Here is a 26,956-nt window from a genome sequence, read left to right as displayed (position 1 = left end):
TCTTGTCTCACTCACTCCTGCCCTCTCAGCTTTTCTCCTTTTTGATTTTTGCTTTCTTATCCCCGTTCTCGTCTCATCTTTAAAGGTAATTTTGCCTCTGTTTCTCACCCACTAGGTATTGCAGTAGATAAAAAGGGTGTTGTCTACTTTGTTGATGGCACCACCATTCAGAAGATTAATGAAAGGGGGTTGCTGTCCACCATGATTGGCTCCAATGGACTGATGTCAACGCAACCCCTAAGCTGTGATGCACGTATGGACATTAACCAGGTGAGTGCCTAACTGTGAGTGTTAAAAATGCTGGGTTAAAAACAACCGAATATGGATGAAAAATTAGAACAGAGAGAGAGAGAGAGCGAGAGAGAGAGTCTTGTGAAAACCAAAAGCACCTAATTTGATCAGCCAGCCTTCAGATCACACTGCTGACTTATGTCAGGCCTATTAGAGCTGCAGATGAATTATAGATGAAGTGCGATCTCTGCACAAACACACACACAGGTACAAAGTCGAAGGTTCCTGGGTATGTGTATGACTCTGGGTATGACTGCTTAGGCCAGGTGACCCTAGAGACGCAATTGCGTGTCTTTAAAGAGGCCAGTTCAATCCTCCTGTTAGACATCATCCTCTGCAGCACATCTGACTGTCATCATACTCCATCTGTGTTTGCTCTTGTAAACGGCACTGACCTCAAACTGGCAGCAATATTGATCACAACTTATGTAGCTGTTTAACTTGACAAACACCACTATGCTAATTTATGCCAAATAAACAGCAGATTGTTGGCACGAGTTTTGTGCAAAGTCAAACTGACTTTTAAATTAAAACACGTGATGTTTTGTGTAGCAAGGTATAAAAATTCAGTGGTAGTGAATTTTTGCTGAGAGACTACTCATGATAATGGTTGCAAAGTTCTGAAATATCTGCCAACCCACACACTGTTCAGTGTGCTGCCAACCAACAACTGCTAACATGATTCAAAGTGCAGAATGAATTTAAATCAAATCTTCAAGCAAAAGTAAAAAAATTGTGAAACCACCTTATTTAGATGATTGCCCATTGATGTTTGAATGAATAATCTGTTGGATATACCCTTAGCACTTGAAACCCTAGTCTTCGCCAGTGCTTCATCTGATGTCAGTAAAAACACCCGATTTTATGGCAAAAGAAATGTCCATGTCCGTCCTGTTGGGATGTCAAAACTTTCTTTTGAATAAATCAGTTCAGCACTGACTTCTTACAATAACACCAAAATGCTTTGACCAAACTTTGAGCTGTTCTTGACACAACTTGTTCAGACCTGACTCTTTGTATGCAGCCGCATTTGCCTGCCATTACTGAAAAGCTCAGTATCATGAACAGAGATCTGGTATTTGTCGTCTTTTGTCTCAAGACAGGATGAGCCCTGCTTGATTAATTTCTCTACCCATTAAAATGGGATTTTAGACTGAAACCTCTTCTTTCCCATTTGACAGAGCCTATAATTGGACATGTCAGTAGCAATTTAGCATGATCCATTTATTTACCAATCCCACTCCACAGTCATCAATCACCTCTTTTTCCCCTCTAACAAATCTCCTCAAACAAAGACCTTGTTTTTTTATTTTTTTATTGTGTGTTTGGGTGCGAGCTGGAAACTGCAATGTGGGTGGCTCTAGTCTCGTTTTGTCTTTCTTTGATCCCCACAGAGTTAGTAAGCAGGGTGCGCTTTTTTAGAATGTGCGGATCATGGTTATTGGCTGACATTTGGATCACAGTCGAAATGAGCAGTTGTGACTGTTGAATAAACACAAGGAATGCTCCCTGCCTGACGGTGACCTTTGCATATGCGGGAAGGGCCAGGCAGCCAAATGCTATGTTATTAAGCAGATATTATTTGTATCACCTGTACCTAGCACTTAAGGGTCACTGCCACTGCCAAGGCTATTTGATTCATGTATGAATATAAAAACAAACTGTATTTCCTTTGTGTGCTTGTGCAGGTACGTCTGGAGTGGCCAACAGACTTGGCTATTAACCCTCTGGACAACTCCCTTTACATCCTGGACAACAACATTGTGTTACAGGTAGACACGCGCACACTCATGCATGCGCGGTGTACACTGCAAACCGCCAATATTTATATTCCTAATCTCGTTCCTCTGCATCCACGTGCTTTTCTGGTAGATAAATACTGATTCTGTTTGCTGCAGCGATGAAAATTATTTTACGCAAACTGTCTTGTTGTCACAATATCAATATTCAGTGAATGATACAAGTAACAAGAAAATCCTGCTCTCTGCTGAAGAAGAGATGCGATAGGACCGTCATTCCCAAAGCTGTTCTTTTGTGTGTCACTCACTTTTTTATAGAAAAACATGTCTGCCAAAAGTAGTGCCTCTCATGGAAAATAGAAATGGTGTCAGACAAGACGATCTTGTAGTAAATATCACGCAACATTTCCATGGTAAAACAACATTGTGACTATAGCTGTGACCCATTATTTGAATGTGCTTGGTTATCTCTTAGCAACTCTTGAGTTGTCAAATACATTTGTAACAACACAATCAACATCCTAATAATGTGTAATAAAATAATATCATTGTCTAACATCAGCAAGCAACTAATAAACAAATGTTTGTACCAAGTAACTGCCGCAGAGTTGTTGGAATAATCTTGGAGTCAGATCCCCCATCAGATACTGTACCCCAACAGATTTTTATTTTCTTGCAGTTATGAGACGATTCATCAATACTTTATTGATATGGTACATTTCATACTAAATAAAAAGCAACACAATGTGCTTCACGAGCAGGAATTAAAACACAATAAATCCCATCCATCGGACCGCCGTCTGTGCCCCTCTTTTTCCTGGGCGCTATCCACACTCCACATCTTGTGTTAAAGCACTTAAAGTCTAAAAAGATGATGAAAAGACATGACACAGATGAGAACAGAGCATCATCATCGAGGTATTTCAGCACCAGGAACAGCTTGCAGCTTATAGATGGAGAGACAGAGCCTACCGGGCCGCCCAGCCCCAGGGAGACAGAGTACTCAGGACGACATGCGTTATGTTCAATTGTTTACACATCAAGGGTAGAAAGGCACTGACTGCCTAAATGAACTTGGAAGTGTTTGAAAGTGTAGAACAACTATACCATCATAAGAAAACCTTACAAAATGTGTCTGAGTGACAGCCTAATCATTACACTAAATGCCTAAAATGCATGCTTTTTTTTTCCACTTTTTTGGAAATTTGGTGACGGGTGATCAAATTTGACCCATGCCCACTAAAATTGATTTCGAAGAAACCAGTGTGTGGTAAATCAAGAAATAGTGAGAATGGTGGTAATCGTTAAACTGTGATACTTAACATACCATGAGTGTGTGTAGTATTTTTGGAACAGTCCCAACAGTGTTCAAGAGGTAGCTCAGAGAATATTCCCGCCACAGGTCGGTCTTAGAAGGGTCATGGAGAAAACGCTAAAGGGTTAAAAAGTAGGACAAAATTAGAATATTCATACTAAACATAAGGGACAGAGATCAGATAGCGGTCAGAGGGTTCTTTGACACAGGAAAGAGATCTGCAAAAGCAAGTACCTTCAATGTCACAAATAAAAATGCAGTTCCCCTTTCGGGTAAAGGTTCATCATCCCTTTTTGAATGTCAGACAGCCTGCTAATACTTTTGAAAATATTAGTCATTCATCATTTGATGGATAAGTATAATCTCGGTCAAAATTGACCTACAACATACTTTGTGTGTATGGAGTGTTTTGTACTCCTGTTTTTCATGGCTAACACATGAACGGTATGGTATGGTTTCAGGTATCAGAAACTCTTCAGGTGCGCATTATCGCCGGCCGGCCCATCCACTGCCAGGTGCCAGGCATTGACCACCATCTAATGAGCCGAGCTGCGGTCCGGGCCACTTTGGAAGCAGCCAAAGCCATCGCCATGTCACACTTGGGCACCCTGTACATCGCTGAGACTGATGAGAGGCGCATCAATCGCATTCAGCAGGTCACATTATCAAGTCAACTCTCAATTCATTCAAATTCATCGTGCTTTGACAGTCTTCTTATAGAGTACTCGAGATTTTTTTTCTGTCAAGTAATGATGTAATGCTCATGCAGAGAAGTCATAAAGCTAAAAAACTATGCAGCCTTTCATTTAAAAGCTTTCTGTTTTTTCTAATACACTTTTTCCTACATCTTAAAACTTCTGAAAAGTTGAGCACCAGCAAATCAGTAATCCCGGAATTCTGAGTCTAGCAGCGAAAAAGCTCGAGGAAACATCATCCGGTATAGATCGCACAATACATGTTGATTCTGTTGCCTTTCACACTTCACTTTGCCTTTCACCTTCAACACCCTCCAACAGACCTTTGTCTTTCTGCAATGATACATTACAGTGAATTATTTTAACAAAACAAACCAATTTAAATGTGTCTAACATTACTATTTTCATTTGGTATGGATGGATGGATTGTCTAATAAATATAGCTTTGCAAAACAGGCGACAATTTCTCTGCACAATTTTCACAGCACAAGGAAATAGAACATATTTTGCAACACTTCTCACACATGAGTTGCATTCAAGAGCGCCGACAATATTTGTTCGCAAACTTCTTTCACCACAGTAAATTGCTTCATGTGAGAGGCGTGATTCCGCTACTGTAAGTCTAAAGGTGTTCCCGATTACCAGAGCAAGAAATTTTCATGAAAGATAACTCAAGTAACAGTAACTTAAAAAAATAGCAATTTAATCAACAGGACTGTGCTCATCACTGGATGTGTCTGAAGCCAGTAAAAAACAAGTGTGTGTTGATCTGGTTCATCAATGCTGAGTTCCATGCGATCAAAAACACAAATAATAATACATCATATGAGATCAAATGACAAATAATTAAAACAATGGTGGTAGTTGTTTGTTGCTTCCAAACTCCAAGCTCGCAGCAGATATGCTCCTCACAGGTGGGAAAAAAAAAGGCACCTGGTGTTAGAGTGGTGTTCACTCTAACTTCTTTGCGAGAATCACACTGGAGACAGTTTGCCTTTTAGCACTTGCAAGTGGAGAAAACCTTCGTCACCTTGTAGCATACAGAGGTGATCGAAAAGTAGTCTGACTTAGGCCTCTTGCAAGATCATATTTCTCGAGAGAAAGCAGGGTGGGGGGTGAGAATGGACAAGTGGTCACCTCAGCAACTGGTTAATCAGTGCAGAGGGCCTCAGCTCTTTGTTTTACAAGGTTGTGGAAACAGAAACTAGTGGAGCATTTTAGATAACTAATTAAGCAAGAATGTTTCCACACCATTTGGAAAGTTTTAACAACTGAATGTGGAAACTTTCCAGAGTCAAGGAAAGGTGAAAGGTTTAAGTTAATAATTTAGTCTAAATTCCAACATAATCATACGATCAAAATAATTTGTCAACCTTAACATTTGGCACTGATCCTTTTTCACCAAACATGATGTTTGGGCATCAGTATTTGGGTGGGGACACATTTTGGTAATTGGGCAACCGGTGAGCATATAAGGACCAAGTTGTTGGACATGATGGCAGGTTTTGTGTGCACATTTGATTCAATAAAAAATGTGAATTGGGCATCACGCACTGCACTGAAGCATTATGAGATACACCATGGGAATTGAGAACTGATTAAAAATGATGTATGAATTTAATCAGGTGACCAATAGGCCTGTACACTCACTGAGCAATTCATCAGGGCTGTCTAAATAGAGCCAATACAAGAACAATGACACACAAACAAATATTTTACATACATAGTAGGAATTGAAAATGTATTTGAAAAACCCTCAATACAGTTCTACATTATTATGGATGACAAAAAAAATCTATCCATCCATTTTCTATTGCACTTTTCCTTACGTGGGTCGCAGGTGACATGAAGCCTATCACAACTCACAAGTATCTATTTCAGAAAGAAATTGTACGTGACACGCAATCAGTAGCACCCCTGCTGGTTGAAACCGTTTGGGCAAACCACTCAATTTGTCTCCCACACAGACGCACGACTCTGTACGATCACAGGATGTTTCTTCTGAGCGCACTCACGGAATAGACAGCGAGCAAACCGTGACAAGCATCAATTGCGAGTTCTTGTTCCATGTAGAGGGCATAGTTTTGAAGCCTTGATCACAGTCAAGTGACAAGACATCTGAAATCAGCTGTGTCTCTTTGAATCGAACCCCTGATGAAAGTATCGTGAGTTGAAGGCCTAAATTGAGCACTAAATGTGCATAGCAGCAAAGGTACCCGTTAAGATAAACACAGAGCTTTTTGCAGCTATTTCAAATGATGCTTATACGCTGCTGACTTGTATCAGCTCAACAATTAAGTGTATCAACAATAACAACACTAAAGAACATGTTTTTCTTGCATATACCATTTGATATAACCGAAATTAAAATTGTTGAAAAAATAAGTCAATTTATCTATAGTAAGCATTCATAAAAATACCAGATATGTATTTATATATAATATATTTAATGTTGTTGAGGAAGGATTTGATGGCCACAAGGATTGTGTGATTTATGTTTAATAATTGTGTGATTTACATTTATACATAGTCAGTTGTTCCGTAAACTCAAAATTATCTGGCAAGATTATACGCAATAGCATTAGTATTGGTCTGTTTTGTTGCCTTGCATGACATGGACTTTTGAACACTACACAGGTGTCAACCAATGGAGAGATATCTGTTATCTCTGGCGCTCCTACGGACTGTGACTGCAAGATAGACCCCAACTGTGACTGCTTCTCTGGTAGGATATCTGGCACACAAACACACACACACACACACACATACACACACACAAACGCACACGCAAAACACATCCCACATCCACATCACTATGTTATGCTATCATAATGTGATCGTATTAGATAATGTCTAATAGGCTTGCAGTGCTAAGAAAAACATGCACTTGAAATTATCTCTTGGTTTAGAAGGACATTTAAAAGCTTGATGACGAGCAGTAATTGAAGTCATCAATTGCTCTTAAAAGAGTAATTACATCTTTCTGCTATTTTTTCTAACTGATTTGAGTGAAAGTTGAGCTTTGACAAGATTTGGCAATGACCTTGGTGTGTGAACATGACTGCAATGGGAGATTTAAGGCTGTGTTAAAATTGAACTTGTCTTGGTTACACATGTAGTGTATGTTTGTGCAATACTTATTTTTAGTATTTGTATTCGCGTGGCTGTCTCCCCTTTGCAAAGACCTTCACCTGAATCAGTCTAAACCAATATGAGAAAAGCTTTTCCAATCCAATCATTTTATGGCCAGCGAACGAAAAGCTATAACAGATGAAGGTTTTAAACAGGTTGGCACATCATCGCAGGCCAACGGAAATCTAATAAAAGGTTGAGAAAAGGACCAAACAAATAAGCAGATGTTTTTTTGTCAGTTAGGCCATGCTTTCCATTGTAAGTGTCAGAGGATGTGATTTTATCATTTAATTCAGCTCATAAAAAGCTGTCATTCCCCCCCCCCCACACCTTTTCAAAGCAAAGGGAAGTCTCTCTCATGCCACAAGCCAATGGGCTGTAACACTTTCTTTTTTCTTGAGCTTTGCTTTGCATATTTCCAATCATGTCTTGCTGTTAACTGATGATTACACTCTTCAGAGGCTTTCCGTTTCCATGTCCTCACCACGAACACTCACAGAGTCTCTGTCTCTGAACGCCAGCATGCATCCCCAAAATAAGCTGTGTAGGTTCTGTATGCTGTTAAAAGGTAAACCACCATCCCAACGGCTGCACTGGCCCGCTAGAGGCTCTGTGCTTCCTGCTGACTACATTTAAAGGACTTCACCAAGCCTTTTTCCTACTGTCTTGCCACAACACATGAACGTATTTAGTCAGCATCATGCTGTTCTGATCCAGACCATTGAGTACCTAGTGGAGTCCAAGTCCTGCTGTAGTCACACCATGAAATATTATTTGCTAACTTGGATCCATGTTTACTTCTCGAAAGAAGAATTAGTATTTATGAGGGTGGCTTCCATGTGTTGTTGTGATACTAACTCAAAATTCCGCGTCATTTTTTTAGGTGACGGCGGCTACGCTCGTGACGCTCGCCTCAAAGCTCCTTCTTCTCTGGCTGTGGGCCCCAATGGCACATTGTACATTGCTGATCTAGGGAATATTCGGATCCGAGCTGTCAGCCCCAACAAGCCTCAGCCTGGCCCGGCTGGAATGGTTGAGATCAGCTCCCCCCTTGACCAGGAGCTCTATCTCTTCAGCCAGGTACACAGACCCTAATGGTGGGAATCAAACATGTCGACCATTCATGCTGTTGTGCATCTAATTTTTAAGACTTACTTTTCATTATTGCGTATTTATTGTGTGGTACTTAACTCTTGGTGTTCTCTGGGTTCAATTTGACCCCAGGCTTATTTAGTTGTAGTCAAAATTGAAAAACTTAGGTTTGAATACACCAATCAAAGTTAACATATGAAATAGTAAAACACTAATCATTGAACAATGGCAGTGACATGCACAGTATATGTATGTCTAAAAGTGAATTGTCATAGAAATTAAAAAAAGAAGGAATGATCAATAGCTTGTTTAAATCTAGTATTGTCTTAGTCTTGTGACAGCGAAGAAATCACAGATTTTAGTAACACAATCTCAATCGAAACACAGGAAAACACTTTCGATTCATTAGAAGCTCACTGAAAGTGGGTCTTTAAAAAAAAACAAAATGCACCTCTGCCAAATGGAATGTGGCCTCTGGGAGAGTCATATAATAATGCTGGACTGTCCGGGGTCAGAGGTCGTTATGAGGAAGAGATCTTGCTCTTGTGGAAACTGCATTAAAATTGGAAATTTGAAAAAAATGGTCTGCATCCACTCCAGCATCTTTGGGTACAGAGGTCATTGTGAGAAAGGGATACTATTCCATGCTGTGTTCTCGTCACTGCAAACAAATTATTCTAAGAGGCCTGCAGTCTCAGTGTGGGAGGACACAATCACGGAACAATAATGTGATGAGCAAGTAATGTACATTTCTTGATTTCCTTCTTGCACTGCCGATTCCTGCTGTCAGACCTGTGTCGGAGCGCTTTGCTCTGTTGCCTGGCAACCCAGACAGACACAGCTGACCCTCAAGCAAAAACAATATCAAGAGCCCCTAAACGGGAAATATTTTGGTAATTTATTTAGTTATACAACTGTATTAAAAAAACTTTTAAGGACTTAAATTTGGAAATTTTGAGTGCTGTATTTATGAGGTAAATAAAATGTATGACATAAACAAGTAGTTAAGTGTAACTGACGACAGTGGTTTGCCCATTGACCGAGAGACACAGTAAAGATTGTGACTGCATCTAAGGCTTATGTACTGTAAAAAATAAAATGAATTTTAATTATTCAATGCATTTAATTTTATCGAGCTGTTGTGACGTTATCTGTACACACAGAGCTCCTAGAAGCAGCTCTCTGTGAAATAAAATGAGCCATTCTCAGTCAAGTCACTGTTAGATATATTTGATATATGTTAGTAATCTGTAGAATTTACATTTTATTTCGTAGAACTCCAATAGAATATCACTCATTGGAGTTCAGACCTCTGTTAAAAATTGATGGATGGATGGATGGATGGATGGATGGATGGATGGATGGATGGATGGATGGATGGATGGATGGATGGATGGATGGATGGATGGATGGATGGATGGATGGATGGATGGATGGATGGATGGATGGATGGATGGAGGGAGGGAGGGAGGGAGGGAGGGAGGGAGGGAGGGAGGGAGGGAGGGAGGGAGGGAGGGAGGGAGGGAGGGAGGGAGGGAATTGTATTTTATGATTATATTTTATGATTATCTTTATTATGATTCAGTGCAATTTCATGCCACTACAATAACAATAATGAACATTAACATTATGCTTCTTTTTAAAGGCACAAGTTTGAAATTGTGAAATTTATGTAAATGTATGTTTATGATTATTTTGACTGATGATTTACACCTATCATTGAGTATTTACTTGAAACGGGGTGGTGGCTAGTTCATACATGATAGGATACAGAAATTTGATTGTGACCAAAGTATGTGTGCCCCTTTTTCTTCAACAGAATGGCTCACACCTGTACACTAAGCACCTGATCACCGGCCACTACCTGTACAACTTTTCTTATGGTAGGGATGGCCTGCTATCTACAGTGACAGGTCGTGATGCTCATGCACTCCAGGTGAAGAGAGATGCTCACGGTGTACCACTCTGGCTGGCGCTACCTGGTGGACAAGTGTACCGGTTGTCTCTGAGTAACAGCGGAACACTGAGGAAGATTTCCGCACAGGGTCACGACATCGCCCACATCATTTACCATGGTAACACCGGTCTCCTAGCAACCAAGAGTGACGAGAACAGTTGGACCACTGTATACGAGTAAGTTCTGCACTCATTGGTCATCATTCAGTTCCCATGCGTACACATGTACATCTTTTAACCAAGATGCACAACGTATTGAAACAAAAGTCATCTCTAAAATCAGTAATAGTAATTTTAAGAATGATGAATTAAATCGGCCATTTGGTAAGTTTACTTGTGTCCTAAATACACACAAAGCATATTTCTCATCACGTTCACCCTCTTGCCGCTCAAGTGCATGCATGTACAATGAGAGCAATTTTGCTGCTATGTTTGTGTCCGCAATTGTCATTCAACAAGAAGATTGCTCAAGTATGCTGATCACGCACTCACTTGCATTTTCTTTCTTTCATTTCCTTTGACTAAAAATGTCCAAAATGTATTTTGTAATCTCTCCTAGGGATCAAATATTACACAGACAGTAACATACTTCTTATGTGCCATTTTATGTAGAAACATTGAAATGCATTAAAAATATTGTGAAATTTTGACCCAAAAAAACAAAAGTATTTTTAAAATCTCTGCTAGTGTGCAAATCCATGAGTGGCAAACTATGAGTATGCTTAGATCTACTGTAAACATGTTTGTACTACTGTCGAATGGCCTCCCAGCAGTCCAGACATGTCTCTCATTGAAAATGTGTGGCACACGAAGCACAAAATATGACAGATAGAAATAGGTGTCTGAGCTGTTGTGGCCAAATGTACTAATTAAACATATTGTTAAAAAAAAAAAAGCTATTAAATGTATTTAAACTCCAGCTAACACATTTTTTATATATGTTTTTTTTCAGCAACAGGTTTATCCATTATGCCAACATTGGCGTGTAATTATATTGACGTGACGGTCCAGTTCTGAAGCCAGACTAATCACTCCTGACTGCCGCTTCTGATTTCAATAGTCAACTGTGGACCAACCACTGCGAGTGGCCTCACAGAGACTGACAAAAAATATCCTATTGAGTTGAGCAAAATGGTGCTGTGAATTGGCAATTATAGCTTTTTAAGTTCCGATATTTATTGGTGGAAATTAGTGGCGCTACCGGTACTTTTCACCGTTTGTTTACAATATCACCTCATAACTGTGAAGAGCGATTCTGCTTCAAACATCTTACGACATTAAACAACCAGCCATTGGAGGTTTATTTTTGTTGGTTTTGTTTTTGCTGAAGCTTTGTTGAAGCGAACAATTGCAAAACACTCACTAATTCCAACAACAGTGTGCCTTTCATATAGAATTTAAAAATAAGAAAAACAAATTACTTTTCTCCTTGTAAGATTAGCCATCAGATAGAGCAGTCAGCAGTTTACTGTTTCGGCAGTAGGTCAACAAACAATCTCTTCCAATTTGATTTTGTAATGAATGTTTGGGTAAATGTATCAAAGTACAAATATTGAAAGCATTTTACTTTCAAAACGTTGAGGTGCAAAAGTTGCCAGAAATATAAATGGCAAAGTCATGTCCACATACATGAGAATTTGTAATTTGCCTCACAAAAGTAATATGTTTATGTACTTTGTTACCTTATGAGATTAGTGACAGTTTACCTGAATAATTTTCTCTTTATTCACTTTAAAAGATAAGAGTACGCACACACATCAGTCTGAATTATTTACCATCTCACAGCTGGATAATTGCCTGTATAAATCAAAGCTGACACTTGAATGTGTGGAAGTGAGGCGTTATTGTGTGCGCATGTATGCCTGTTCGATTGTCTAACTGGCACAGTCGCATCTGCCTGTGAGCGGTTGTCCATCATCGCCTTTGTGTTTCTTCTTGTAGTTACAACAACGAAGGCCGCGTGACCAACATCACCCTCCCGACGGGTGATGTGCGCGGTTTCCACGGCAACCTAGATCGCTGGTCGAGGGTTGAGGTCGAAGCATCCAACCGTGAGAACTTTGTCACCAGTACAAACCTGTCTGCCAGTGACACTATCTACACATTCAAACGAGGTATAGTAACTCTGCACTTTGTGCTCCCAGGCTTGTAGAAAAATGTTCTTTCCTCGCAGGTAAAAAAATCACGGAAACGTAAGAAAGGCGAGTAGCAGACAGGAAACCAAATACAGGGCTACAGATGTAATGTTCCATTTATTGTATATGGCTGACATATGAAAGAGCATAAAATGGGGGCAGATGCAATAGGCTGACTTCATGCATCTGCCCCCATTTTCGTCTACACCAATATGCTGCAAAGGTGTTTATGAGTCATCGGGGGCTCGGCCACACATTCATAGCTCTGTAAGAAAGGGAGCCCGTGAAGTTATAAATGATGTTTAAACATTTATGGCTGGCAAATGGCAAGAAAGCGATTTTATTTTTTTCAGCTTTAGATGATATGACCTCTGTTTTTGCTCACTTTTTCTGTCTGCCTATGCTGGGTGCCACAATAGTGAAAGAGGATTTATCCTTCTCTATAAAGACGATGTATGAATTTAATAGTTCTTTGACCTTAACATACCGCTTGGGTCAAATATGACCCATTTTGACATTTGACAGTCATATAAAAATACCTAAGGGTCAATCTAACTGCACATGAGTGGAGTTTTGTTTCTTTTGTGATTTTGCAAGCCTAGTGCAAATAGAAGAGGGAGTTTGCGCCGTTGTGAGAGAGAACGCAGCGAACTGGCAGCTTATCAAAGCGGCTCTTCTCATATTAAATTCAGCACAGAGATGGAATGGCATGTACATGTAGGAGATGAGCACACGCAAATTACATTTAAAATTAACTGTAAAATGATTCACTTGCAGATTATGTAATGTTGGCCTCTGTGGATGGGCCCTTGGAGACCACCTTCCACCCCCAATGCTGCAAAGTGTGAAGTGTTTGTTTCACGATCATATTTCCAAAGGTTTCTGCGGAAACATTCACCTGTTGGACTTTGAATAGTCGTGAGGGAATCTCAAATCTGTAATAGAGTAACGTATCCTGAACATAAGAAACAGTTGTCATATAAAAGTCAAAAGAGATCTGCACCTTCTAAAACAAGAACCAGAATATCCGGACTGCAAACTGCTACTTTTCCCACAGTTTGAACCCTTTGCCTTTAAAATAGATGCAAGCTTTTGCTCTACTGTACTTTTGTTGATTTTTGTAGTTTTATGGACTGTTCCTTCGGAAGCCAACGGCTTTGCTTCGCGACACTTCTTCTAGAACAAATTAGACTTGACATCTGGAGTTCTACTGTATCTATATTCATTGCACTGACTGTGGCTTTAATGCCATTTTTGCAGTTTATTAGCGAATTAGTGTCGTGATCCGGGGTTCTCCTGTATCTACATTCGTTGTACTGACTGTGGCTTTAAAGCTCTTTTTTTGTTTATTGAACAGCCCATACTAATGTTTTTTCCTTCTCACATTATTGCACATTTCCATTGCGTGCTTGTGTGGTTTGGGTGTGTGCGGCTTCCTGTGTGTGTGTGGGTGTGTGTGCGTCTATGTGTGTGTGTGTGGGGTTGTGTCTGTCTGTCCATACACATGTACGTGTGTGTGTCATGCCCATATATGGACACCTAGACCATGCACAGAGTTCTTACAAAGTCAACGCCGACGGCTCGTTCTTTGTGTCGCTGGCCAGCGGGATGGAGCTGTCACTGAGCACAGAGCCTTTCCTGCCTGGAGGTGTTGGGGGTGGAGTCAGCCCAATCGCCAGCCGCTGTAACATCAGCCTACCTGGTGACCACGCCCCCAGTCTAATTGAATGGAGGCAGAGGAAGGAGCAGAGCAAGACTAACTACAGTACATATGAACGCAGACTGAAGGTAAAACGCTAAATCACCATAGTAGCCAAACGTTTCTGTGTGGGTTTTGGCAACATAAGCCATACATACAATTAGGCACATAATAATTTGAAATTTTACCTTTATAAACCACCCAAAGCTTTTATGATAAAACATTTAGTATATAGTTGAAATATGTAATTTCAAATTTCATTGAAGTCTTACAAAGCCAAGGCTATCACAGCCATTTTATCCTAACACCATTTTAGGGGACAAAGTACAGTATTTGCACGACCGCAGACATGCTGTAAGATGTTTTTTTTCCCCAACTCAATACAGTTTGTGACATCCTTCAGTCAAGATATCCCAAGGATTAATATAACAGCACACCTTGCAACAGTTTTACTGAAATTACCCTGTTTTAAAGGGATGGCCCTATCTCATACAAATGAGCCGCTTCTCACCCTCTGTGCTGGACCCTCTGTGCTATTACCATGACAATTAGAGTGCGCTATGGGGTGGCTACTTTTTGTCTAAAAAAAAGTGAGTGCGAACTGCAAAATGCATGTGTGCCAAGACAGCATTAAATTCTCAGTCATGGAGGCCCATTATCACTAGTATGAATTCGTATGCAGCAGAAGATGCATCAGCAGACTTAAAGTACTTTTACAAACTCAAAGAGACAAGTATTTTGAGGAAAAAAAATGTTTTTGTTCTGAGTGATTATTGGACTGAAGAGGATTAGGGCCAGTGAAGGATAAAAATAATTCGGACTTTAAAGTGAGAATTCTGAGGAAAATAATGTCAGAATCCTCTCACAGGTTTCTGTCTTTTGCATGTTCATTTGTCACTATTCCTGTTTTGTCTTTACTGGCCCTAATCCTCTTCCGTATTATTGCCATCTCATATGAAGTATACTTCTTTAAATGAGTCACAAACTGTCAGAAACCGTTATGCTGACAAATGCCACAATGACACCTCACTTCAGTCTCACAGTCATCGCATGACTGCAACAGAATAATAGTTTCGGAATAAAATTACCCTTCAAGCATAACAATTGATTAGGATATTTCATTTCCACACGGTTTACTGTAAATGTCATTTTACTGATTTATGTAAAATCATGAGAGTTATAATACAGATTTATATATCCCAGTGTCTTGTGACCTTTGGTTTTTGATTATACTGCAGTTAAATTAAAATGTTGCCTAATTATTGTATTTTATTCTATTCACTTTGGCTGTCTTCCCTCCAGCTTATCCTCTTTGGCGACTTTTCTTCTCAGGCACATAACCGGAACTTGCTGTCCATAGACTTCGATCAGAGCACAAGAGTGGGGAAGATCTATGATGACCACAGAAAGTTCACCCTACATATCCAGTATGATATTCTCGGCCGGCCTGTGGTCTGGTCTCCCAGTAGCAAATACACTGAAGTTAATGTCAGCTACTCTGGAGGTGGACTCTTGTCAGCCATCCATCGCGGAGAATGGTTTGAACGTCTGAAGTACGAGAACGACAAGGTGGTGTCCAGAGCCTGGGTCAATGGGAAGATATGGAGCTACACATACATAGACAGGGTAGGACCTGAGTCCTGGCTTTCATAAACACATTAGAATATCCTCAGCTATTTTCATTACCTGAAAACACATTTTGATGATGAGAGTTGCCAATGTGATTGCAAAATTTGTCATCTTGCATTTTGACATTTCGAATGTAACTCAAGAATACACAAAAGTAAAAGTGCTGGAGTAAAAGTGCAAAAAACTTTTGGGGTGTTGTATTTCATAACACCACAGTCTCAAGGCATTGAACTTTAGGTTTTGTTGGACATAAAAGAGAAAGAGTGTCGACTGAAGGCAGGTTTACTGTACTGCTAATACACTTGAAATGTGTGTGGTGCATGAGACTGACTAATTGGCAATGAGGACATCACAGTGAATAGCAGCATGTCTATTTGTGACAAGTGTGACAAATTAACGTTTAATTTCCGTCCTTAAAATCAATTTTAATGAAAGCGCATTCATTGAATGAACTATAATCAATGTCAGGTTTATACTTTAAATTTTTAGCTTAATGATTATGAATTGCAAAATCTTTTGAAATTGCTAAGATCTAGTTTTAATAATATTGGGCCATTATTTTAAGAAAGCCATAAATAGGAGAGAGAGAGAGAGAGAGAGAGAGAGAAAACAGTTATAAAATTCTTCTACCATGTGAATAAAACACTAGGAAAACAGCATTTTTTGGTTTATTTATTTTTGTTTTACTTTAGTGTTGGAATAAGCCATGTAAGGACACCTTTTAAGTACAAATATAGCAGAAATTATAAGTCTACACCCCCTTGTTCAAATGACAGATTTTAAATTGCATAGTAAATAATTTCAACATTTAACATGAAATATAAGGCGGGATATAATATGTATGTTATATGTATAGGTTGTGTTCAGAATTAACCGATCACATTTAGACTCATTAAATGGCAATCATCAGAAGTCTGGCCCCATTCAAAGTATTGTTATTTAGACTTTTCCTGACATTTTTTAAGTCACATCATGGCACGAACCTTGGTCAAAATACAGCACAACAAAGAGAGCAAAAAAACTGAACAGAAAACTTCACCCCCTTGTTCAAATGACAGATATTAAATCACATCACAGTAAATCATTTCAACACTTAACATGAAATATGAGGGGGAATATAAGATGTATATCATATGTACTATATGTTGTGTTCAGAGTTAACCAATCTCATTCAGACTCATTAAATGGCAATCGTCAGAAGCCTGCCCCCATTCAAAGTATTTCTAGTTTGGCTTTTCCTGACATATTTAAATCACATCCTCACAGCACAGACCTTGGTCAAAATAAAGCAGATGAAAGAGCTTCCAAGCATCAGAGGGATATTATTGTTAAAAAGAATTTTCAAGGAGCAAAGTAAAGGAAGTCCAGCAATAAATAGAGAATATATGGCACATCAGTCATGTTTCCAAGAACTGGACATCCTTCCAAACTTTATGAAAAGACAAGAAGAAAATTGGTCAGGGAGGCTGCCAAGAGACCAACAGCAACATTAATGGAGCAGTAGACGTTTATGGTGGTACTGAAGTACTGGCTATATAGAACGTTTGACAGAAATGACAAGTCTTCTTCATATGACTGTGCCATATGTCCTACAAAGAAGAAAACATTCGAAATGTGAGAGAACTGTGTCATGATGCGGACTCCCACTTGCTGAATCTGAGTCTGAATGTGACTGTCTTATTCTATACACAGCTACATCTTGAGTTATATTGCACACTTCTGCAACCGCATTGTCTCAGTTGTTTATATTTTTGACTCCCCTCTCTAAAAGACTTTTGCCAACAACAGAGGAAAATGTCTCAGAATAATTTGGCTTGACCTCATTTATTAGAGAAAAAAACAATACCTTTAAATGTTATGTAGACTTGTATATCTGCTATACTATGTCTAATCCTAATCCCAATCAGTGCTGCTGATAAAACCAAAAAACGATTTAAAAAAAAAAAGCAGGCCAGTCCTATTGGAGAGTCACTCTCACATTTGTCTTCTTGTGTTCTTGCAGTCGGTCATGCTACTTCTGCACAGCCAACGGAGATACGTCTTTGAATACGATCAGACAGACCGACTGATAGCGGTCACGATGCCCAGCATGGCCAAACACAACCTGCACTCCCTGCTGTCCATTGGTTACTACAGGAATATGTACACTCCTCCTGACAGCCTGGCGTCCTTCCTGCAAGACTACACCCTGGATGGGAGGCTGCTCAGGACTCAGTACCTGGGGACGGGACGCAGTGTCATCTACCGGTACTTACCGTAATACATCTTAGATATGAGCTCACATGACACCAGGGTGTGTCAGGTCCCATCTCCCATACACAAAACAGGTTAAAGAGCCTTGATGTGCCAAAGGTTTGATCCACAAAACAGTCGACACACTCTCACGTCATCTACAATTTGCATCGAAGTCAGACGTCCTGACAAATTACAGTGATTGGACAGACTGATTAAAGGGCCGCTTTGTCATCATCAGCAGCAGCAGCCACCACTGATCTAATTTTAATGATATAACTAGAGGACTGATTGTAGTAGTGTTCTGGCATTTAACTTTTTCATGATACTTATTCGCTTGAAAGGGACAGTTTCGTAAAACGATCACTATTTCCAAGATTTGAAAGGCCATAAAGACCTGATTTTCTCATTTTTATATACTTGCTCCTTAATCTCAACTCTTGAGAGGTATTTGTAACACCAAGCATTTGTAGAAGCAAATACACGTTTTGGAGAAAATGAAGGCCCTCTGGAATGCAAAACATTTCGAGTCTACGAGGAACATTTAACTGAAAGTTCAAAGAAGAATTGTCCATGTGGAGCGAAACCAAACACCTAATTGATTTATGAATTATTAAAAAGGTGTTTCCCAGCTTATATCTTTCTTGTGTCTGAAATGAACAAGATGAGCGTTAACTGCGGACTTTCAGATTTAATGTGAAGGTATTTACATCCAAATCAGGTAAACGCTTTAGGAATTTAGGAACAGTTTGTGTATATCCCTCCCAGTTTTACAACCTGATGGGGCCATGCTAGGTGTATGCTCGCATCCCATGTCCTCGAGTTAAGCAAAGTTTCCGTAATAATCACATCTCAGTTACAGACACAGCCACTTCCAGCCAGTTTTGATTCAAAATCATCGGTTCTATGTATGAGAACCTTGAAATAGAGATGAGACTTGTTAGCGGATGCTTTTGAAGGTAACAATAACGTCATTATGAAATCAAATGAAGAAGCCTACAAGGCAGGCCACACTATGCATGTCTAGTAGTCAAGTGTGACGCACAGCCGCTATCTTAATGTAGCACTAATGAGAAAAAACAGGAAACTGTTTGTGTGAACTGAATGAACAGAATGCCGAACCAAATGTTGTGGTTGGTTTTCAAAAAAACGTTCCACCTCTAATGTCCCGAGAACTTAATGCAATATAATTAACATTTTGCTACACATGATTAGTTTGTAATGCAAAGTATATTTCAAATGACTTTTGTCTTACATTGTGTTTTTCAAGGTATACGCCAGCAGCGCGTCTGTCTGAGGTGACATATGACTCAACCCTGGTGACTTTCACTTACGATGAGGCCTCCGGCAGCGTCAAAACCATCCATCTCACCCACAACGGCTTTATAAGCTCTATACGATACCGGCAGACAGGTACACATGCACTGAAAGCAACACTCAGCCCCACTTTAAAATATTTACAATGCGCATACATCTTTGGAGTCACAAACCATCTGCAATGTGACGCGACTGTGGTATCAAAAGTTCAGAGGGGGAAAGAACAATTGTGTAAAAAGTGTGAAGAAAGGCCGGAGCTTCACCCCAACATAGAGCCGGCTGGCATCCAGTCAGACAGGAATGATTATACGAGACTCATAAGAGATTATTCAGACATAAGAGTTGGCGATAAGAACTAAATGTGACAAATTTGTACTTTCTGTACACTTGCTAAGTGACCAATTATTTGTCTGATAGAACACTGCACGTGTTTATATTCAAATTCAGTTTTTTCAATCATCAGTGACATCATACATGCTGTGAGCACAAGATTAGAATTTTAGCGTTCAGGACAGCAACATCTATGATCCTGGCATGCTCATGCTCATTGTTGGAGAATTCAATCTTATACCCCTCTCTCATCTGTAAATGGTTTCACACAGTATGTGGTCGGTCTGTCTTACAAGAAGCTTATAAAACTCTGTACATCCGATATGCTGAATGTCAATGTATGTTTGAATGAAAAGATAATATGTAAATTATTATTATTATTGTTGTGATCACTGTGTTTTATGTACAGCTCTTTGTTGGATCTACGGCTGCTGTTAAAGTGTACTAGAAATTGATTTGAGTTGAGGTTACTTGGTTGGCTTGAGGAATTGTGGTTTACTTACAACCATACTTGATTGAAAGGAAGAAGAAAAAAAACCTTCAAACAGCCCAAATGGAAATAATCGCTCAAAGTTTAGAATTACAATTTATAAACTCAGCGCTAGGTCTCTGTGAAATTTTAAGTAAGATCATTTTTTCACATATCACAGTGGGTGCGTGACAGAATAATCAATCACCCTGCGCCGTTCCACTCTTATATTATTGTTTCAACACTATAAGAAAATCATTACAAACGGATTTGGGAGGTTCTAGTTTTCTGCTTTTGCCAGACTGTCTCCTCTCTTATTGCAGGACATTAAATTTGATCCTTTTTTGCCCTAAATGTGTAGATTTTGATGATTGACGTAAAACACTTACCGTTGTTTTTATTTAGTATTCACATGTTGCTGTACTTGACACGAAAACCTGTGATAAACAGTCACAAGTTAAACCGGGTGTCACCAGTGGGCAAGGCAGTGCGTGTGTTTGCAGGTGTATCTGTGGGTTTGTGTGGTTTATCACTTTGCTCTCACTGTGAAAAGGCTTCCATCTTCCTTTAAACTGACCTTATTTCTGCAGAATAAACGGATGTCCGCAAAGAGGGGGACGATAGGCGTGATTGTCAACTCGAGAGGCGACAGCGAAAAGTTGAAACCAAAAAAAAAGGGATATGTGTTAGAAGAAAAACTGAGCAAAAAGAAAGTGGAAAGATGCCAGTTTTAAAAGCAAGAGGAGCATACTATGAGTCCCCTGGGTTGTCAAAAAGCCCACTACTCACTCTGGATAAATCTGCCATTTCCCCACTTGTGGAAGTGCGGATTCAATATTATATGGAAAATAAAAATAGAGGTAATGATGATCCAGCTCTCTGCACTCTGCTAAACCAGGCCCTTAGTCATTTTAAGTACAATCAGAGTCATCTAAATGGTGCCCTAATGCCGCTTCATTAATGGGCTTCCTTTTTTTTCCCCCCAATGGAGAACGAGTGGTAGTCATTTACAAGAGATTAGACCAACAACATCAACGTCAAGTTGATGTTCTGACATTAAGGAGCACATTGGCCCATCATGGCGATTGTCTTTAGACTTCATTATCTGTCTGTATTAAAGGTCAGCACTGGAAATGCCAGCAAGGTGCCTGGGTTGTTACAAAATAATGGATTGCGCTGAGCATGTCGCCGTTTATGATGTTGAACTCTCGTCGTCAATTGAATTGATTAGGTAGACTCAGCTGGTTGCTTGTGGGTATTTTGTTAATGCCTGTGATTTTCTGTGGTTAGGTCCACTGACCAGCCGGCAGATCTTCCGCTTCAGTGAAGAGGGATTGGTCAACGCGAGGTTTGACTACAGTTATAATAACTTTCGAGTGACCAGCATGCAGGCCGTCATCAATGAGACTCCCCTGCCGATTGATCTGTACCGCTACGTTGACGTATCAGGGCGGGTGGAGCAGTTTGGCAAATTCAGTGTCATCTTTTATGACCTTAACCAGGTAAGTGATGTTGAAGTCACAAAATATTGTCTTCATTTATGATTTGGCCCTTTGTAGTTTTGGTTGCTGAAATCATGTCACCGTTTCGTATTATGATTTCTTGTCAAAAAGGGAACTTTCCAAAGGATTTTGGGTAAAACAGTTACCATAGAGATATCAAATAATCAACATCTATTTTAGTAATTGAGCAATCATTTTGAGCCATTGTGTGACTTCAAATTGTCCAAACCCTCTGATTTCAGCCTCTCAACAGTAATTATTCCCTGATTTCTGTACTCCTTTTTGAAAGCAGATTGATTATCTTTTATGTTTAACCAAAATAAGTCATTTGCAAACATGTACTTTTACTATGGAAGACAATGACCAAATCAGTAACAGAATCAGTTTAACAGTTTGGTTGAGTATGTTAATCCTTCACAGGTGAAATTGCTTAAATGTTTTGAACTTCTTTTTATCAGCAAACAATATCAAATAAACAACAGTGAGTACATAATGAACAATAATCTCGGGGAAAATGGCTTCGCAATACACTTTCATGCAAAATAATGTTTCATGCGTATTAATTTAATCAATGAAATAATTGATAGAATAATCGATTCTAAAAGTATTTAATAGCGATAGCCCCAGTTCACATACTATATGTCCTTTTACAAACCGGTTCATTTTTTGGGGTTTATCCATTGTGTTTTGTTTCTTTGCAATATTATGCGGTGGGACCTTTTATGGTGACAATTTAGTGTAGTTGAAAAGATTTCCATCCATCCTCTCTCTTGCTTATTTTATCGGCTACAGTGTCTATGGTTGGTTAACATGTCGCTGATGTTGCCTAGGTGATCACTACACATCTGATGAAGCACACCAAGGTGTTTAACTCATACGGCCAAGTGGTGGAGGTCCAATACGAGATTCTCAAATCCATCGCCTACTGGATGACCATCCAGTATGACTCTGCGGGACGTACAACCACCTGTGACATTAGGGTGGGCGTGGACAGCAACGTGACACGATACACTTATGAGTATGACGCAGACAGCCAACTGCAAAGTGCTGCTGTCAATGAGCGACCCCAGTGGCGCTATAGCTATGACCTGAACGGGAACATCAACCTGCTTAGTCATGGCACCAGTGCAAGGTAAGCCTGTATTTGTGGTGCTTTTTAGACACACCCGTTTCCGGTTTACCATGATAAAGCATCTCCACAAACCTTTACTGTTAGTGACACTGTGTCACTGACACATAAATCACAAAATCATTAGAATGTCCACACTTACTTTGTAGTCCATGCATCGGAAAAAATAAAATGTGGTAATTGGGGTTTGCTTTGGCCAAGGTTGACAAGTGACCTTTCTTTCCCCTCAGACACAACAATAATTCCACCACAGATAAAGTGTTTCTGTGCACGCAAGCTTATGCCTGCATGCACAAACACACGTTATCTGTGCATGTGGTTAAGCTTGCATATGCGTGTCAGAAAAGATCTGCTGTAAAGCCTCCAAGTGAATACTGTGAATTGTCAAAGGTGTGAATGTTTGTGTGTGAGACCCGTTGTTTTGCTTTACTACTGTCTGTAATGATACAATACATGACCTCTCTACACCCAGAACAGGATTAGCCAGTAGCCATCAAAGTGATGTTTTAAAACAGTTAATTTAACAATGAATAAGTGCTATTTCTTCAAGTCTATGGCAAAGACGTAAACCTTTAAGTTCTAGCTGACAGCTATTGTTTTGGTCTAGATTACGTCATGAGCTGTTCAGCAGTCTCATGAATTTTGACATTCACACTTCCAGCAGGTCAATTTTGCACCTAACTATTACAACCTGGATAAACTCGCAGTGTTTTTATGGTTACATTTACAATCTGAAATATGCATGCATCTAACCTTTCCTCAGGCACTAGCATGATATTGGTAGTTGTTTAGCAGGAAATTAACATTACTGCTACCCTCAGGATGATTTATTATGCTATTTAAAAAAGATCTTCATGGCCTCATGTTGCATCTGCAACTACTAGGCAATTAAAATCTCTTTTTCAGAATTTTCACATTTTACAGACTCATTGTTTTAATTTAACGTAAGCATATTGTCTGGTGTGCTTGGCTCCAGGTTGGTTCCGCTGCGTTATGACCAGCGAGACCGCATCACTCATCTCGGTGAGATACAGTACAGTGTGGATGAAGACGGATTCCTTCGTCAGAGAGCCAGTGACCTGTTTGACTACAACTCCAATGGGCTCCTGATGCGGGTCTTCAACCGAGCATCCAAGGACTCCGTGTGGTACCGATACGACGGACTGGGCCGGCGTGTGGCCACCATGACGAGCCAGGGCGAGCAGCTGCAGTTCTTTTATGCGGACCTTTCACACCCCACCAGGGTTAGCCACTTGTACAACCACAGCAGCAGCTTGATCACGTCGCTGTACTACGACCTGCAGGGTCACCTCATCGCCATGGAATTGAGCAGCGGGGAGGAGTACTACGTCGCATGTGACAGTGTGGGGACACCAAGGGCCGTTTTCTCAAGCAAGGGCCGACTAGTCAAGGAGATCCTCTACACCCCCTACGGAGAAATCTATCAGGACACTAACCCTGACTTTCAGCTCATCATCGGATTTCACGGAGGCTTGTATGATCCTCTCACACGGCTGGTCCACCTGGGAAGGCGGGATTATGACACTCTAGCTGGTCGCTGGACTTCACCCAACCATGAGCTATGGACGGAGCTGAGCAAAGAGCCAAGACCTTTTAACTTGTACGCCTTCAAAAATAACTGTCCTGTGGGGAGAGTGGAGGAGGTGACGCAGTTTACAACAGGTGAGCTACTCACTCTAGTATGTTGTGGATAATGTGAACCACTCAAGCAGATTCACCGTTGCAGTACAATGGTCAAGCTTTGTGGGTACATGGCTCAAAATGACAAATCTGTTACACTGCGAGTAGAGACTGCATTATTTTACTCCACTTACTGTATTTCCATTTGTCTGTTTCCCAACTGTTGCTCACCAAAGGAACCAATTACACTTAAATTTTAATTATGAATCTTACGGCACATCACCAAACAAAAATGTCACACATAACATGAATATGGAACTAATGGTGATCACATCTCATTTACTCACAAATTGACTCACTCAGTGTGGGATTTGTTTAATTGACCAAAAACGCGCAGCTGATATACTCGCGGGAAGCCACGACTTATTTTGTTCGAATATGAAATATGAATGGCAGTAGGTGGATGCACAGGTTTATTGTACCGTTTGTCATCTAGGGTTAGAGCATTTGTTGTGCCTTTCACCAAATGCTCCTGGCACAGATGAATAAAGATTTATTTTAATTCATAATAATTCTTTTGGAATAAGTTAAGTGAAACTGAATGATGGCCCCCATGATGATCTGTGATGTCACCCTGCTTGAGAATCACTGGTCTCCTGAGCTGCCCTCGATCTCCTCTCTAATATGTCTCCTTATAGTAAATAAAGACTTTACTCGTTCCCACTGATGCATAGTATTTATATTTGTGGAAAACTGCCCCAAACCAAAGGCAGAATGTCTCAGTTGATGGAGTGATCATCTCCCAACCTGAAAGTTGTGGGTTTTATTCTCAGCCTTTGTGACTGTGTTAAAGTGTCCTTGAGCAAGATATACACTAGTACTGAAAGCTCAGTTGCTCCTGATGCTGCGCCAACAGTAGTGAATGAGGACAGTACAGTACATGATATAGAAGTGGAGGTACATTTACTATTTGAAAGTCCAATGGGAAAAACAGTTCATCAAAAAATAGTATGGCGTGCAAGAGTTGATTGATGGCTTACAGATAAGCGTACTGCACGGTCTTGTGTTAACAGGTTTTTAACATTTTACATTTCCATCCTGCCTACAATTCACAATGTACTCATCCAGCCCGTGCTGCAAAGCACTGTACTGCTTGGAGAGACATGTGAGAAGTGCCATATGACAACTATAGCACAATAGGTAGAGATGTTGCGCTCACTCGCCCACTCTCCGTCTCTCACATATGCAGACACACACGAGCTCATACACACATGCACATAGAAAGCATCTGCCATTGAGAATGAGATGACACAGGTGAAGCATTGTGTCAGATAGAGAAGATGGAATAGACTGAAGAACACGACAGCAAGAAACAGGACAGCCTCTGATCATCCTGTTTTTCTGTTTTGTTTTGTTTTGGTTTTTTCTCTTTTTTTAACACAAGCTTTAATGCTTTGTCTCTTTTGTCTGTCAAGAACACACTGTTTCCCAGAGGGGTGAAACAAAAGCTTGAATAAGAGAAGGAAATAGAATTACAGAGTGTCAGAACGAATGTAGGCTGTTGGTCAGGTCGTCTGTCTTTCACGAAAATGAAACATGAAGTTAAACCGTCATGATCTTCTGCAATTTTATTGTTTATTAAAAAGAGAGAATGTGTTTGTCATGAAGACTTAACAGAGTCTCTGCTGCATATTATGCAGTCATGGCTATGTACGTAGGTTACTCATCCCCGCCCCAAAAAAATCCTAAATAGCAATTACAGACGACTTGTATAGTGCCCAAAATGATTAAAAAAGCCAGACATTCAATTATATGAAACGTATTGATATATTGAAAACGTCGTAATATAATCAGCAGAAAAATTACTGCCATTGTATTTCCTCTCCTATGTCCTCGCTCTTGTTACCTTCATGCGTCCCCTTGATTATAGGAAACTGCAGAATTAGTGTAATGTACTGAAGGGGTGCGAAATTATATGTGAAGCGTGCATGTGAATTTTGTGAGTGAAAGTGACGCAAATGAGCATTCAATTCAACTGTTGAGCAGTCAGAGCTAGGTGGAGCCGTGACGCCTTTGTTTACTCGCGCTTGGCCTTTCACACTTTCTTATTAAAAAGGGAGACGAATTGCTAGCTAGCTAGTACAATGCGAGTGGATGGATCTCAAATTGGTCTAAAGGAACTCCGTTGTCCAGTGTACGGCAAGGGATCCGGTAGGGTAAAGTGTCATTGATGTATACCCCGATATGTTTTCATACACACATCTGCCTGTATTTTAATCCTGTTTGTTTCATTTCTGTATTTCTGTGCAGACATTGGCAGCTGGCTGCAGCTATTTGGCTTCCAGCTTCATAACGTTGTTCCAGGTTTCCCAAAGCCTGAGATCAGCCCCATGGAACAAACATATGAATTGATGAAGACTCAAACCAAGACACAAGACTGGGACTCGAGCAAGGTCAATACCCCACTTCATATGTAAATTGGCATTGTTTGATAAAAAAATCCAAATTGTTTTGTCTTTACCTGGAAAACAGTTCAGTACTTGTAATGACTCACTGACAAATGGTCCTAAATTGACCCGTACCCACTCCAGTCCATGGAAAACTGCATTGGCTTCCAAATTGTTATGCATGTGGGATTTAAGTTAAATATTTG

At 40.0% G+C, this 26,956-nt stretch overlaps 1 protein-coding gene across 2 annotated transcripts in view; it reads left to right on the top strand.

Moving 5' to 3' along the window:
* The window catches only part of tenm1 (teneurin transmembrane protein 1), a 181,258-nt gene that overhangs the window by 150,749 nt on the left and 3,553 nt on the right, over positions 1-26,956 (top strand). For both annotated transcript variants that reach the window (XM_088371193.1, XM_088371183.1), the window contains 15 exons: positions 116-270; positions 1,980-2,063; positions 3,807-4,001; positions 6,678-6,765; positions 8,056-8,252; positions 10,084-10,397; positions 12,162-12,334; positions 13,899-14,143; positions 15,387-15,680; positions 17,686-17,930; positions 19,186-19,328; positions 21,322-21,533; positions 22,364-22,665; positions 23,639-24,345; positions 26,614-26,756. In XM_088371193.1, coding sequence (XP_088227319.1) covers positions 116-270; positions 1,980-2,063; positions 3,807-4,001; positions 6,678-6,765; positions 8,056-8,252; positions 10,084-10,397; positions 12,162-12,334; positions 13,899-14,143; positions 15,387-15,680; positions 17,686-17,930; positions 19,186-19,328; positions 21,322-21,533; positions 22,364-22,665; positions 23,639-24,345; positions 26,614-26,756 — 3,497 coding nt within the window. The remainder of the gene's footprint in view (positions 1-115; positions 271-1,979; positions 2,064-3,806; positions 4,002-6,677; positions 6,766-8,055; positions 8,253-10,083; positions 10,398-12,161; positions 12,335-13,898; positions 14,144-15,386; positions 15,681-17,685; positions 17,931-19,185; positions 19,329-21,321; positions 21,534-22,363; positions 22,666-23,638; positions 24,346-26,613; positions 26,757-26,956) is intronic.

This window comes from Syngnathus floridae, chromosome 1, assembly GCF_059516105.1.
Source record: "Syngnathus floridae isolate MCC-2025c chromosome 1, RoL_Sflo_1.0, whole genome shotgun sequence".
In the NCBI taxonomy this organism is placed as follows: Eukaryota; Metazoa; Chordata; class Actinopteri; order Syngnathiformes; family Syngnathidae; genus Syngnathus; species Syngnathus floridae.
The sequence above is the reverse complement of the archived record's forward strand: the minus strand, read 5'-3'. Positions and strand labels throughout refer to the sequence as shown.